Below are 16,440 nucleotides of genomic sequence, written 5' to 3'. Positions count from 1 at the left end.
CATGGGGTGACAGAGGTTCTTGGGGTGTTTGAGCCTGGAGATGAGAAAAGGACTCAAACAGAGAGCAAAGAGACTTAACAGGAACAACAGCTGCATAAAATCTTACCCCCTCTTCTTGAAGGATTTCTCAGGGCAACAAGCAAGAATTTTACCAGGCCAGGGCACCTGGGTGGCTCAGTCGGTTAAGCGTCTGACTTTGGCTTGGGTCATGATCTCATGGTTTGTGGGTTCGAGCCCCATGCTGGGCTCTGTGCTGACAGCTCAGAGCCTGGAGCCTGCTTCGGATTCTGTGTCTCCCTCTCTCTCTCTGTGCCTCCCCACTTGTGCTGTGTGCCTTTCTCTCAAAGATAAACATTAAAAAAATAATAAAATTTTTAAAAAGGGGGGGGGCGGGGTACGACCAGGCCACCAGTCTGGTCCTAGGTCATCTGTGAAAGGAAAAATGTGCACCCAGTCTGGGGCCACACTGCTACCTGGAGCCTTGCTTGCCCCTGCTGGCTTTGCAGCTGAATCAACTCTTTTTTCAGTAACATGAGCTTTCTATCCAGAAAACTGGAAGACATCTTTATAGGCATAACCTTAAACCAACAACACTTGTGCAGCCAACACTTCTTCAGACTTCAGAGGAAATGTCTCAGTCGCTGTCTTCTAAGCCTGTCCCTGAGAGGGATTTCTTTCCTACTGATCCTCCTTTGGCTAGAATAGTGACAAAACGGAGTTGCATGGGATATAAGTTACAGGGGGCAAGAGCTTCAGTGCCTTGCTTAGCAGGAGGAGTTGGGAGCTAGAGCAGCTTCCAGCTGCAACCATGGAAGTGGGATCTGCTGGGCATGAGAACTTGTGCCTGAGGGAGCAGAACCTTATCCTCATCCATGGGGGGTGACCTGCACCACGTGGAAGGCAGTGACAGCATTCTTCTGGGGGGCCTGAATTGCCTCAGGGTGGCCTAGGCCAGGGGGCCAGCACAGCAGTGGCCGTGATTCCTTGGCATAGATTTGCATTTCCACCCATCGCTAGTCATCCCACTCCTAGAAATTTATCATAAGCCATTAATCTCAAAGAAAAAACAAAAATGACAGCATTTGGGGCACCTGGGTGGCTCAGTTGGTTAAGCATCCGACTTCAGCTCAGGGCATGATCTCACGGTTTGTGAGTTCGAGCCCCGCGTCGGGCTCTGTGTCTGACAGCTCAGAGCCTGGAGTCTGTTCTGTATCTTCCCCTCTCTCTACCCCTCCCCTGCTCAAGCTCTGTTTCTCTCTGTCTCTGTATAATAAATAAACGTTAAAAAAATTTTTTTTTAATGACAGCATTTGTTTTTTTATGTTTGTTTGAAATAATACATTCTATGGTAAAGTTTTTTTAACAATAAAGGTCATTGATAAGTTTGAGTTGTTGTCCCTTCTATTCTTACTTCCCTGATACTCTATATCCTTCCAATTTTTTTCTCTGCATATATATATGTCCATTTTTCCATACTGTATATGATTTCAATTAATAACTCTTTGACATCTTTATGTAAGTGTAAAGGTAAAACTACTGATAAAAAGGTGAAGATTTCTACACCCTACTAAGTGGTTTTGAATAATCTAAGTTCTGCCCAGGTTTTTCTTTGTGTGAGGTGAATTCATATGTACTTACCTCCAAATGGAAGTACCAAAACATTCTAAGTAAGAATCATTTGTTCTTTTGGTGCCATTGCTCTTCTTCATTATTGATAATAGAATATAACCTCTCTGATTAGGGGAGTATGCAGATAATGTTATTGTTCTTGTGCAGCAGTCAGATCATTTAGTAATTGGCAAATGGCAGGGTGCCTGGCTGGCTCAGTGGGTAGAGCATGTCACTTTTGATCTCATGGTCCTGAATTCAAGCCCCATGTTGGGCGTGGAGCCTACTTAAAGATACATTTGCAAATGGCTACTGTTGATAAGTTATTCAAAGCCATATAAATTTCTATCACTAACAATATCTTTTTTAGTGATTCACAAACTTTTTAATTACTAAATCATATTTTATAGTGGAATTAACATCAATCTGTTTTTTTGTGTTGCAGCACCTGGAGTTTCATGGGAATGAATAATATTCATAGTAAATAAATGGGTTTCTAAAAGAAAAGCAAAGCTGGAGGAATCATAGTTCCAAACTTCAAGTTATATTATAATCCTGTAGTAATCAAAACAGTGTGGTGCTGGCACAAAAATCTGGCATATGGTACTTGCATAGGCCATTAGAACAGAATAAAAAGCCCAGAAATGAACCCACACCTGTATGATCAATTAATCTTCCACAAAGCAGAAAAGAATATCCAATGGGAAAAAGACTGTCTCCTCAACACATGGTGTTTGGAAAACGGGACAGCAACATACTATACAGAAGAATGAAACTGGACCACTTCAACACCATATACAAAAATAAATTCAAAAGGGATTAAAGACCAAAATATGAGACTTGGAACCATAAAAATCATAGAGGAGAACACAAGCAGTAACCTCTTTGACATCAGTTGTAGTAACTTCTTTCTAGATATATCTCTGGAGGCATGGGAAACAAAAGCAAAAATAAACTATTGGGACATCATCAAAATAAAAAGCTTCTGCACAGCCAAGGAGAAAGGACACAACAAAACTCAAAGGGAAGATATTTGCAAATGACGTTTCTGATTAAGTGTTAGTATCCAAAATATATAAAGAACTTATAAAACTGAGCACCCAAAAAATGAATAATCCAATTAAAAATGGGCAGAAGAGGGGCGCCTGGGTGGCTCAGTCAGTTAAGCGGCCGACTTCGGCTCAGGTCATGATCTCGCTGTCTGTGAGTTCGAGCCCCGCATCGGGCTCTGTGCTGACAGCTCAGAGCCTGGAGCCTGTTTCAGATTCTGTGTCTCCCTCTCTCTGACCCTCCCCCGTTCATGCTCTGTCTCTGTCTCAAAAATAAATAAACATTAAAAAAAATTAAAAAAAAAAATGGGCAGAAGACATGAATAGTCATTTTTCCAAAGAAGATGTACAGATGGCCAACAGACACGTGAAAAGATGCTCAACATCACTCATCATCAGGGAAATACAATTCAAAACTACGATGAGATATCACCTCACACATGTCAGAATGGTTAAAATCAACAGTACAAGAAACAATAGTGCTGATGAGAATGTAGTGAAGGAGAACCCTCTTGCACTGCTGGTGGTAATGCAAACTGGTGCAGCCACTCTGTAAAGCAGTATGGAGGTTCTTCCAAAGTTGAAAATACCCTACTATCCAGCGATCACACTAGTAGGTATTTATGCAAAGAATACAAAAATACTGACTCAAAGGGATACATGTACTCTGATGTTTACAGCAGCATTATCTACAGTAGCCAAATTATGGAAGCAGCCCAAGGGTCCATTAATTGATGAATGGATAAAGATTTCCTGTTTCTTGGCTATATATATGTATATATATATATGTGTATATATATATATATATATATATATATATATATATACACACACACACATATATATGTAATATAGATATCTATATATCTGTTATATCTATAGACATATATATATATATATATAATCTCCTTACCTTTTCACCTGACATTATATATAACCTTAGGAAATCTTGAAGGAAACTCTTCTTGGTCATTATCATTGATTGATAGGTTAAAAATCCATTTTTTTAATTTCCTTTAATTTATGTATGTATTTATTTGTTTATAAAGTTTATTTATTTATTTTTGAGAGAGAGGGAAAGTCCAAGTGGGGGAGGGCAGAGAGAGAGAGGGAGAGAGAGAGAATCCCAAGCAGGCTCCACACTGTCAGCACAGAGCTCAATGTGGGGCTGGAATCAGCAAACCACAAGCTCATGACCTAAGCCAAACTCAAACGCTTAATCAACTGAGCCATCCAGGTGCCCAAAAATTTCCTTTTATTTTGAACAACTTAGAAATAAAGTTTCAAGATTTTTAGTTTCTCATTTGTCAGTTAAAATCTAAGTAAGAAAATATAGGAAGATCAGAGATAAGTCCTGACTCAACCAAGGTACAAAATGTGGGGTGAAATCATAACATTTTAGAGTATCTTTTTAAGTATGTATGATTAGATAATGTTACTTTGAGTATTTTGTCCAAGGACAGTAGTATTTAATTTAAAAACCTCAGTAAAAGTATGGGTGTTTACTATGAAATACCAGATATTACTGTAATTTAACTGGACACTTGGAAAAATATATACTTCATAGGAGGCTATGTATTATGTTGATATCTATGTCTTAAAAAGATGAACTACTTAGAACACTTAATGCCTAATTTAAAAAATATAATTCCAAGACTGAAAATTCAATAATAAAATAATAAAAATACTCCTATTTTTTTGTTTAACAATGTTCAAACAAGGTTATCAATCAGAAAAATTAAAGACAATTATGAAATCTTTCAGTTTTACAGTAAGTTTTGAAATTTTTCTTTCCTATTCAAGGAATTTGTTCTGTGATCCCTTTCCCGAATGAATAGTTTTTTTCTCCTGGATCATTCTCATCAATATATAGACAAAATTTAATTTGTCTAAATTTTAATTTCCCCATCTAGTCACTGCTGGCCTTTCTAGCAGTTTCCCAAAGAGAAGCTTATAGTTGGTTGCTATCTTTGCATCCTGGTCCCTCCCCTATTCACTATTTTTTTTCCCCTTTAGAGATTTTTCAATAGTACATTTATAACTTTTTTCTGTGATCATTTTACCATTTTAACCATTTTTAAGTGTACAGTTCAGTGGCATTATGTGCATTCACATTGTACAATCATCACTACCATCCATCTCCAGAAATTTTTAATCTTCCCAAATTCTGTATTCAATCAATATTGATCAATAAGTTCCTATTCCCCTCTCCTCTCATCCCCTGGCAACCAACATTCTACTTGTTGTCTCTGAATTGACTACTCTAGATACCTCATGTTAGTGGAATAATATATTATTTGTCTTTTTGTGTCTGGCTTATTTCACTTAGCTTAATTTTTTCCCAAGGTTCATCCATGTTGTAGGGTTTGTCAGAATTCCATTGCTTTTTAAGACTGAATCATACTCCGTTACATATATGTTTTGTTTTTTCATTCATATCCCAATGAACATTTGCGTTGTTTCCACCTTTTGGATATTGGGAATAATGCTGCTCTGAATAGTGGTGTATAAGTGTCTGTTTGAGTTCCTGCTTTCAATTATTTTGGGTAGATACTCAGAAGTGGCATTGCTGGATCATATGATAATTCTATGTTTAATTTTATGAGGAAATGCTATACCATTTTACATAGTGGCTGTACCATTTTACATTCATACCATCAACACATAAGTGTTCCAGTTTCTCTACATCCTCACCAACAGTTGTTATTTTTCATTTGTTGAAGCCATCCTAATGGATGTGAAATGGTATATCACTGTGGGGTGTGTGTGTGTGTGTGTGTGTGTGTGTGTGTGTGTGTGTTTAGAAGGAGAGAGTGTAAGCAAGGGAGAGGGGCAGAGGGAGAAAGAGAGAATCTTAAGCAGCCTTAGCCCTTAGACAGAGGCAGGGCTCAATCTCACGACCCTGGGATCATGACCTGAACTGAAATCAAGTGTCAGTCACTCAACCAACAGGGCCACCCACGTGCTCCTCACTGTGGTTTTGATTTGCATTTCCCTGGTGATCTTGTTATGTATGTACTTTAAAAAAATTTTTTTTTAACATTTATTCATTTTTGAGAGTGAAAGAGACAGAGCATGAGTGGGGGAGTGACAGAGAGAGAGGGAGACACAGAATCCAAAGCAGGCTCCAGGGTCTGAGCTGTCAGCACAGAGCCTGATGTGGGGCTCGAACTCACAGACTGCGAGATCGTGACCTGAGCTGAAGTTGGATGCCCAACCGACTGAGCCACCCAGGCACCCCAGTCTCGTTATGTATCATTGGCTATTTGCATCTCTCCTCTGGAGAAATGTCTATTCCAGTCCTTTGCTCATTTTTAAATTGGGGTTTTTGTTGTTGTTGAGTTGTAGTTCTTTAAATGCTCTGAATATTAATCCCTTATCAGATATATGGTTTGTAGATATTTTCTCCCATTCTAGTTGCCTTTCTTTCTTTTTTTTTTTTTTTTTTTAAATTTTTTTTTCAACATTTTTTATTTATTTTTGGGACAGAGAGAGACAGAGCATGAACGGGGGAGGGGCAGAGAGAGAGGGAGACACAGAATCGGAAACAGGCTCCAGGCTCCGAGCCATCAGCCCAGAGCCTGACGCGGGGCTCGAACTCACGGACCGCGAGATCGTGACCTGGCTGAAGTCGGACGCTTAACCGACTGCGCCACCCAGGCGCCCCTGCCTTTCTTTCTTGATAGAGTTCTTTGATGCCCAAAAGTTTTTAAATTTTGATGAAGTCCAATTTTTCTTTTGTTGCTTGTGCCTTTGATGTCATATACAAGAAATCATTGCCAAATCCAATGTCATGAATCTTTTCCCTCTGTGTTTTCTCCTATGACTTATATATATGTTTTTTTAATGTTTATTTTTGAGAGAGAAGGAGAGAAAGAGTACGCACGTGCATGAGTGGGGGAAGGGCAGAGAGAGAGAGAGAGAGAGAGAGAGAGAGAGAGAGAGAATCCAAAGAGGGCTCTGTGCTGTGCAGGGCTCAAACTCATGAACTATGAGATCATGACCTGAGCCAAAGTCAGACGCTGAACTAACTGACTGAGTCACACAGGCATCCCTTGACTTTTCTGGTTTTATCTTTGAAAAGTTTTTTATCCATTTTGAGTTAATTTTTTATATATGGTGTGAATTAAGGGTCCAAATTCATTCTTTTGCATCTGGATAACCAGTTTTCCCAGTATCATTTATTGAAAAGACTGTCTTTTTTTTCTGAGAGAGAGAGAGAGAGAGGGAGAACACTCTTGGGGAAGAGGCAGATAGGGAGAGAAAGAATCTTAACCATGGCTCCATGTCCAGCATGGAACCTGATGCAGAGCTTGATCTCACGACCGTGAGATCATGACTTGAGCTGAAATCAAGTCTCAGACACTCAACTGAGCCACCAGGTACCTCTGGGTGGTTCAGGGGTACTCTGTATTTTTATAGAGGATATTGCAGGGGCACCTGGGTGGCTCAGTCAGCTGGGCATCAGACTCTTCACTTCAGAGCTCAGTTTAATGATCTCATGGTTCCTAAGATAAAGTCCTGCGTCCAGCTCTGCATTGATGGCACAGAGCCTGCTTGGGATTCTCTCTCTCCCTCTGTCTCTGCATCCACCCCCCTGTGCTCATGCTCTTCCACTCTCAAAATAAATAAACATTTAAAAAAGTGAAGGGGACATTATAGTCATTCTGAGAAAAGATAACACAATCCTGAACTAAGACTGTGATAGTGGGTTTGGAAAGGAGCGGGTTATTGAGGTTTTTGAGAAATAACAAGACTGAGGAATTGAATGGGTATAAGAGGAGAGTATAAGTGAAGGGTAAAGGATGTTCCTTTTTGTTTGAATAACGGGGTAGGTGGTGGCTACCAAAAACCAAGAAGATTAATAAAGAACAAATTGGGAGAAGCTTGGGAAATTCCTGGGTGACAGGGATAATGAGTTCAATTTTGGATATTTTGAGTTTTCAGATACCTCCAAGTTGAATTTAGAGGTTATTGAATTAAGTTATCGATGGAAGTTAAGACAACAAAGTTAAGCTTAAAAGATAAAGTATAGCTTTGTGGTGTGCATCTCTGTTCTAAAAGTTGTAATTAATGAGTGTTTTAGAAATTGAGGAATTTATTTATGGATAACAAGGGTTAGGACTGACACAAATTCCAATGAAAGTCAGGACGAAGAACACATTGGGTTGTTCAAAATATGTAGGGGCAATATGTCCAGTGGTATAAGAGGAGAAGAGTCAGACTTTTCCATCAATTTAAAAGAACTATTTAAAAATCATTTTATGTAGGCTGGTAAAAAAGTTTGGGAAATAGATAGTGGTGATGGCTGCACAATATTGTGAATGTAATCAGTGCCACTGATGTGTACAGTTAAAAGTGGTTAAAATTGTAAGTTTTATGTCTTATAATTTTACCACAGTTAAAAATAATTAATAATGTAATATACCCGGGGTGCCTGGGTGTCTCAGTTGGTTAAGAATTCAACTCTTGATTTTGGCACAGGTCATGATCTCACAGTTTGTGAGTTCAAGCCCCAAGTTGGGCTCTGTACTGACAGCGAGGAGCCTGCTTGGGATTCTCTGTCTTCCTCTCTCTTTGCCCCTCCACCATGTGTACATGAGCTCTCTCTCTCTTTCTCTCAAAAATAAATACACATTAAAAAAAAACCACTTTAGGGGCGCCTGGGTGGCGCAGTCGGTTAAGCGTCCGACTTCAGCCAGGTCACGATCTCACGGTCCGTGAGTTCGAGCCCCGCGTCAGGCTCTGGGCTGATGGCTCAGAGCCTGGAGCCTGTTTCCGATTCTGTGTCTCCCTCTCTCTCTGTCCCTCCCCCGTTCATGCTCTGTCTCTCTCTGTCCCAAAAATAAATAAACGTTGAAAAAAAAAAAATTAAAAAAAAAAAACAAAAAACAAAAAAACCACTTTAGTTTTAAAAATATATACCCCAAACTATTGTATACTTTAAATCAATAAGTTTTATGTTGTGTAAATTAGATATATATATATATATATATATATATATATATATATACACACACACACACATATGTATATATGTATTTTTTAATGTGTATTTTTGAGACACAGAGCGAGCGAGAAAGAGAGAGAGAGAGAGAGAGATAATGGGGGAGGAGCAGAGAGAGATACAGAATCCGAAGCAGGCTCCAGACATCCAGTTGTGAGCACAGAGCCAGATGCGGGGTTCCAACCCAGGAACGGTGAGATCATGACCAGAGCTGAAGTCGGACACTCAACCGACTGAGCCACCCAGGCGCCCCGTAAATTATATTTTAATAAAGCTATTTGAAAAATAATCTGTGGGGGTGCCTGGGTGGCTCAGTCGGTTAAGTGTCTGACTTCAGCTCAGGTCATGATCTCACAGTTCATGAGCTCGAGCCCCGCCTTGGGCTCTGTGGAGCCTGGAGCCTGCCTCAGATTGTGTCTCCCCTCTCTTTGCCCTTCCCATTTCACATTCTGTCTCTATCTCTCTCAAATATAAATAAACATTAAAAAATAAAAATAAATAAAAATTAAAAAAATAATCTGTGTATAGAGCTAAGCCAGAAATTGCTATGGAATTCAAATCAAAAGGAACTCGTCTAGTCCTTGAAAATTAGTTTAAGCATCTTGTTTGACCATTTTACTTCTGGTACTCAGTAAATATATTTTAAGTGAATGAATAAACAAATAAGTGGACTTAAATGCAGTATAAGTAAATCTGTCTATCTGGCTATGAGGTTGCAAGTTTGAGTTTGGGAATGTGATAATCATTGTGATCCCTGTCCTCTTGAAATATAGTCAGAACTCTCACATACAGTTCTTTGTTTTACAAATACATTTAAAAAGAAATGTGCATTTGGTGAATCTTTTACTCGTCTATTCTCATGAATTCGGTCCCAGGAGAGATGTGATTGCCTACCTTCTGATATGAAAACTTGAAGAACTGGTTGGTGTCAGGACATCGGAAAATTACTAGACCAGCCCCCAGAATCTGCATTCATTTTGGAAATACAAAAGAGTGAATTAAAGACATGAAATAAGAGCAGAAACAAGAGCAGAAATAAGAGCAAACCCCAGATAGTCCTGATGGTACAGTTCTGCAAGTGACAGCAAACATATCTCCTCTCAAGGTAGATTTTATTACTCAAAAGGGCTTACCAGTGCATCTTGCAGAATGCCAATTTATTTTCTCCTACTTTATAATCTAAGGCAATATTGGTATAAAATGACATCTAGAAGGAATCCAGTGAAGTAATAAATGTATAAACACATTTATATTTCCAAATAAAACATAAATTTCATATTCCATATTGTCACTGTCTATCAACAGTCCAATTGTTTTGTTGAGTTGTGACTTCGGAAAAGAATGCTTAGCAGGTGAAGTTGTTGGTGTAGGTTTACAGTTGAATGTGAGTAAAAACTCAGCAGAATCAGTAATTGTCTTTTCCTTAAGTGTTAGAACTTAAAATCAGAGTCATCTACAGGGCAAGGGAAATGTATCAAGTCTTCAAGTTGAGTAGCAAGTGTCTCTAAAACATACAATAATGAAGGCAACGATTTTGTCAACTGAGATGGATAGAAAAGTTGAGGATTAACTGCTCTGGAAATGAATGATTTCTAAAGACACGCTTTAACTTTTCAAAGAGGCATCATATCTCCATTTTTATTTTATTTTCTTCTATTTTTAATCTTATGAGAGAGAGAGAGGGAGAGAGCACAGAGCATGTGAGCAGTGGGGAGGGGCAGAGGGAGGCTCCACACCCAGTGCGGAGCCTGATGGGAGGCTCAATCCCATAACCCTGGAATCATGACCTGAGCCAAAATCAAGAGTTGGATACTCAACCGACCAAGCCACCGAGGCACCCCAGTATCTGCATTTTTTAAAGCAATTTCATAAGGTTAAGAAGGGAAGATGTAGTCTTTATGGTTGAAGAAAAGAAAGCAAAGAGGTTAGCATTTCTTCTTTGCCTATACTTGTCTGCTTTAAGTTGCCTAGATGAGTTAAAGTTTACGATTTAAAGAAGCTTTGCTGCACATAAGTGCCCAAATCCACCCCCAGCTCATCCTACTCTAATGCACTTCTACCTGTAACAAAATAGGAGAAGCAAAAGGAACACAGGCCCTCTGGGCTATTTTAATACTTCTGAGGTGCTGGTAACACCCAGAAAATCAGTAATTCCTTTCCAAAATCTATGTTGATTTAATGACTTTACATCCTTTTCTTCAGGAGCTATTCCTCTTCCCTTGCATCCTTTAAAGCACATGGTTCTTAAACCTGGCTGCACATCAGAATCACCTAGGGAGCTTTAAAAATGCCAACTGCAAGCCAATTGAATCTGAATCTCTGTGTGAAGAGATCCAGCATAGGTAAGGATACCTACTTACCTATGCTTTTAAAACACCCCAGGTGATTTTGGTATGTTCCAGGCCTGAGATCCAATTAGAGCCATGGCTCTTTGATTCTTAAAGTGTAACCCTTAGACAGATAGCAATCAACATCCTAGGAAACTTGTTAGAAATACAAATTCAGGAGGCCTTTCCCTCTTACTGAATCAGAAACTCAGGGTAATGGGATCTAAAAATCTGTTTTAACAAGGTTCCAGGTGATTTCAATGCAAGCTAAAATTTGAGAACCACTGACTCAAAGTGGGTGTTTTTGAAAATTTAACGTGTATTTGAACTATCTTGTCCAAATGTAAATTCTGACTCAGTATGTTTGAATGCTGCTTGAGATTGTGAGTTTCTAACAAGCTCCCTGAGCATGCTACCAATCTACTGACCACACTTTCAGCAGCAAAGTGTCAGGATACAGCTTTCTTTCTATGGAATTATCCAGGTACGTTATATAGGAAAACAGTTATACCTCAGTTAGTCACAAGTTTATACACAGATTAGACTTTTCATGGTAAGTTTACATTTTCTTTTAATACAATCTGGTGAATGTGCACATTAGCTCTAACGGTCCTGAAGAAAATCTTTTTAGGTTTTGGTCCAACATTTTCTAAACTGTTTTCAAAGTTCTTCATGAAATCATTGGTTTCCTAGGATTCTGCCTATAAGAATATTCCTAGAATTAAGTTGTTCTACTCCTGCAAAACAGTCCAAATGTACTTCTATTCCCTTTGTCTTATCTGCCAAAATCTTTCATTTGCAAACCCAATTTCTATAGCAGCCTCTGACCAGCATCCCCATTCTGAGTCCTATAATTAAATTCTTATCTCTAGATTTTAATTGCTTGTACATGTAATAGTATAAATCTAATTATGTCCAAGAGTGAGTTATACAACATTCAGGTAAGTATGGTCTGTCAGGGATGGCTGGGTGCCTCAAGCAGTTAAGTGTCTCACTCTTGATTTTGGCTCAGGTCATTATCTCAGGGCTGGTTGTGAGATCTAGCCCAGAATTGGCTAGGTGCTGGGTGTGGAGACTGCCTAAGACTCTCTCTCTCTGTCCCTCCCCCCTTCAAAAAAAAAACAATACAGTTTGTCAGAATGCTGGTTTTGTTGCATTTTTTTTACCACAATACCTGGGATTCATTGTCTTGCTGCTTCAAAGAATGAAGAGGTGGACACTAAATGAGCAGCAGGCAAAAGTTTATTAGAATACAAGATTAGAAAGGAAGAATAGAAGGAAAGCTCTTGTATAGAGAGAGTACATTTGAAAGTGAATGCCCAAGGACTATAGGCAAGGGTCCTTGTTTTATAAGGTTCTGGTCAGCCCTCCCCCCTCCATTTCCCCTTGTTCCTTCTCAGTTTCTATCCTTATTGGCTTGATAGTTCTACATGCTGGGTTGTCCATTTCTGATTGGCTCATTTCCATTGTATGAGGGGTGGTCTATGGCCATACTTAAGTCTTCTGTCAAATTCCAGAGGGGAAACCTGAGGAGGAGTAGGTGGGGTCTGTTACATTCTTAAGAGGAACCTCATGACTGAGGGGACTTCCTGTGGTTAGACACTCCCAGCATTGTTCCAAAATAGGTGTTTTTCCCCATCCAGGGACCTCAGGCCCTAATCGTTCCCTCTGCCTACACAATCCTATCTTCTATCATAGTTTCCCTGAGATCACACAACTTGGAGGTAAATTTGACTCTTGTTGCAGTTACTGAATACTATTCCGATAGAGCCTCCCTTGCTTATTTCTGCCTTACCTTGTTTGGTTTACAATAGAACTAAGAAGGAACACACAGTCAATTCAAGTTTGGACACAATCAAATGTGACACATGTTTTTTGTATTTAGAATAAATCCTCTTGAATATATGAAATAATTAATTTTAAGAGACTTTTATTGTGAAGTATAAAATATTCAGAAATGATTAAAAATTTTTTCAGTTACAGTATTAATTTAATAATCTTTCCAAGAGAAAGCACCACATTAAAAAATGACATTCATAACAAACAATCTAAAATGCTATGATAAAATAATTAATAGTAATTACAACAGCAAATCATGAAATTCAGAAATTTCTAACCATAGATCTAAATCAGGGGTCTCAAACTCAGATGTGTTCAGGGCTAAGTAGGAAACACAGAGTAGTGAAGCAGCCTTATATAAGGAGTCTAGTAGGCTGTGGCAAACTAAGGAATGCATGCCCAGTTGAAAGACTTCAAATTACAACAATTTTAAAACATTATGCACACTGAATAAAACAGCTGTGGGCCAAGCTGCCTGAATACCAATACTGCCAGTTTGCAACTGTGGCCTAAATGAATTTCTAGTAGTTTATATACCCAATTCTCAAAATGACAGACTGCACTTTTTAAAATATATATGTTGTCTATATATGTATGTGTGTATATACACACACACACACACACATATATATATATATATACACACACACACATATATATAGTGTGTGTGTGTGTGTGTGTTTTCTACACAGATATATGAAGCTTGAGTCACTATTTTGGGATGTATGGATAAAAAAAACTTTAGGATAAGGTATTTTGCACCTTGAATTAATCAATTTAGGAAGTTGCATGGATATATTCTTTAAAACATCTGCTTAAGAGATGAAATTTTTAAAATACCTCCTTTCACATTTGGGAAAAATTAGTTATGCCTAAGAGTTAATTAAAATGAAATGAAATTTCATTCTTTTACCAATAGAAAGTTATATACCACAGTACATTACTGCTTAGTAAGAAATATTTAGGTGAAAAATAAATTTCTAAATTTATTTAGTAATAAATTACTAAAGCCATAGTTCAGAAAGCATTCAATCATATTGCCTCACTATATATGAAGAAAATGCTTGTAATTCAGTTAACAATAAATTTTACTTTATCTTTGAAGGGTATTTTGTTTAAAAATTTTAGTATATTTTATATTTTCAGTTAAAAGTAAAGGTTCTAATCTGAAGATATAAAACTGCTAAAGACCAAATGGCTGTAACCAAGTTGGTTTGGTTTCCTATGCCAAAGCAGTTTCACAGAATTTACGATTTTGTATACCATTAATGACTTCACATTAGTGACTTTTAAATAGCTTTTAAATGTTAAGGTGATGGGAACATTAGAGTAACAAAATATTTTAAAAGGCTATGAAGGCACATTATAATTCAAATATCCTTGCTACACTAGGAATACATATTTTAAAATAATCCACAGACAACACAGATTTCAAACAAATAAAACTCAAGTACATTTATTCCAAACCTTGATACAATACTCAAAAATACTTTCTACTTTTTTCAAACATTTTAGATCTTAGCTTGAGAAGCTTACGAAAGCACAGCACCAAATCTAGCCATATAATCTTTCCCTTAAAAAAGTTAGTAGTTACTATAACTTTTCTGTAAAATAAACTCATATGGAACAAATCAATTTCATATATGGCCTTTAATTTCTGAAATTAAAAGCCAAAGCTGTTTAAGTGTATCTAACTAAAGTTAGATATTTAGGAAACCCAGAGTAGGTATACAAGAAAATGTTAAGACACAGTATCAAGTAATGCAGTAAGTCTTTCATTATTTCCATTTTTGATAAACTGACACTTTTTAATTAGGGGAAATAGGTTTGGCATTGTTTTCTAACCTAGTATTTGGCAAAGTCTCAAAGTACAGCCAAGTCATATGCATCTTATTTGCATTCCCAATTTGTTTTAATTATTAAAACCACTTATGTATGACGCCATTAGGAATTTTTTAGAATTCAAAGTTAACACTGCGTTTTACACACCATGAAGTATTTCCATGGCAGAGATTAAATTGAAAATAAGATTATAAATTCACTATGAATCATAAAAGGAAAGAAACATGTTCTCAAATCAAGTCAATAGTAGAACTATCACATAAGGGTATACAATACAGGCTGATGTTATTACAAACTTAGTTTGATTTAGCAGTTCTTTAAAAACCAATAGGGCTTCAATGAATAAATTTATCTTAATTAATAAATTATTCACAATTAAAAAGTTAAAGTTTTCATAAATAGCAACAACAGACTAGACATTGAGTATATGGGATTCCCACAAAACAGTAACAAAATATTTCAATATTATTTCATCCAAATATTGGTTTAAAATTATTTAAATGTATTTAAAGATTGTTAATGACTGATTTATATGAGTTCCAGACTAAATTAATACAAATTAGATATTTAGTGCTGTCTGCTTGTTCTTCACATCATCAAAGGATGAAACTCCTTTTGTAAACAATATGATGGCCATACTGGTTATATACAGTGATCCAATTAGTTAGCATACTTATGGAGGAAGCGTTCAAATGCATCATAGATGGCACGTCTAAATTAAATATGAAAGAAGAACTATAAGTAATGAGCAAAAAAGGAAGACAGTACTTTTATTGTTAGTTATTTCCAAAATTACCTGTGGCTTGCAACCTGACTTCCTCTCCAAATAGGTCTGAAAGAGGCAGGTATCTGAGGATAGGTGTTTGGGTCCATGTAACTTCACCACTACTAGAAAACCTCAAATGTGCTTTCAACTGATGATGAATTCGAACTTATATAATATCTATGTATTTATATACTATGTATGTGAAAAATATAAAGTATATATGTAAGTCACTTGTTGAAAATTAATTGGCTACACTAAACTTTTCATAATGTAGTATTCAATTTACTTCATAAATTAAGATAAGGATATTTTTTGTCCAGAAAAACACATGTGCCTAGCAACTGAACTTAAAAGCAAAAGCCTTAAAAAAAAAAAGAAAAGAAAAAGAAAAAGAAAAAGCCTTAGTTTCCTATAGTACTTTCACAAGGTATCTTAATTGGACATTTAAGGTGACATCTAAAAGTTGAAGTAAATGAGTGACAACATACAAAATTACTTCTTGGATTAAAAAGAGCTAAAACATGTCAAACATATACTACACAATTCTTCTATTATATAGCTATAAAGCTGGCAGTTTTATTTTGTTTTTTTTAATGGTTTTATTTATTTTTGAGAGAGAAAGAGAGAGAGAGAGAGCGAGCGAGCAGGGGAGAGGCAGAGAGAGAGGGACACACAGAAACCGAAGCAGGCTCCAGGCTCCAAGCTATCAGCACAGAGCCTGATGCAGGGCTCGAACCCATGAACTGTTGTGATCATGACCTGAGCTGAAGTCGGATGCTTAACTGATTGAGCCACCCAGACAGCCCTGCAGCTGGTAGTTTTGAAACATATCATGGACAGGGTACTAAGCACTTTATGTGAACTAATACACTTAACCATTAATGATAAATATATTCCAATGATAACCTTTTGCCATTAAATCTGAATAGAAGTAGAAATAATAAAGGCTGTAAAATACTAGAGATATAGAATCAAAGGTTTTTGTAAGTTCTAATAAATACT

The 16,440-nt window shown here is 37.2% G+C and overlaps 2 protein-coding genes across 5 annotated transcripts in view; one reads left to right on the top strand and one right to left on the bottom strand.

Annotated features, from left to right (window-relative positions):
• MFSD8 (major facilitator superfamily domain containing 8) overlaps positions 1 to 16,440 on the top strand; it is a 143,550-nt gene that overhangs the window by 13,789 nt on the left and 113,321 nt on the right. The window lies entirely within an intron of this gene.
• ABHD18 (abhydrolase domain containing 18) overlaps positions 14,271 to 16,440 on the bottom strand; it is a 44,544-nt gene continuing 42,374 nt past the window's right edge. For both annotated transcript variants that reach the window (XM_081795569.1, XM_081795568.1), the window contains one exon: positions 14,271 to 15,384. In XM_081795569.1, coding sequence (XP_081651695.1) covers positions 15,333 to 15,384 — 52 coding nt within the window. In that variant the 3' untranslated portion in view covers positions 14,271 to 15,332. The remainder of the gene's footprint in view (positions 15,385 to 16,440) is intronic.

Source organism: Panthera onca, chromosome B1 (assembly GCF_046562875.1).
Source record: "Panthera onca isolate mPanOnc1 chromosome B1, mPanOnc1 haplotype 2, whole genome shotgun sequence".
In the NCBI taxonomy this organism is placed as follows: Eukaryota; Metazoa; Chordata; class Mammalia; order Carnivora; family Felidae; genus Panthera; species Panthera onca.
This window is presented reverse-complemented; position numbering and strand designations above follow the sequence as displayed.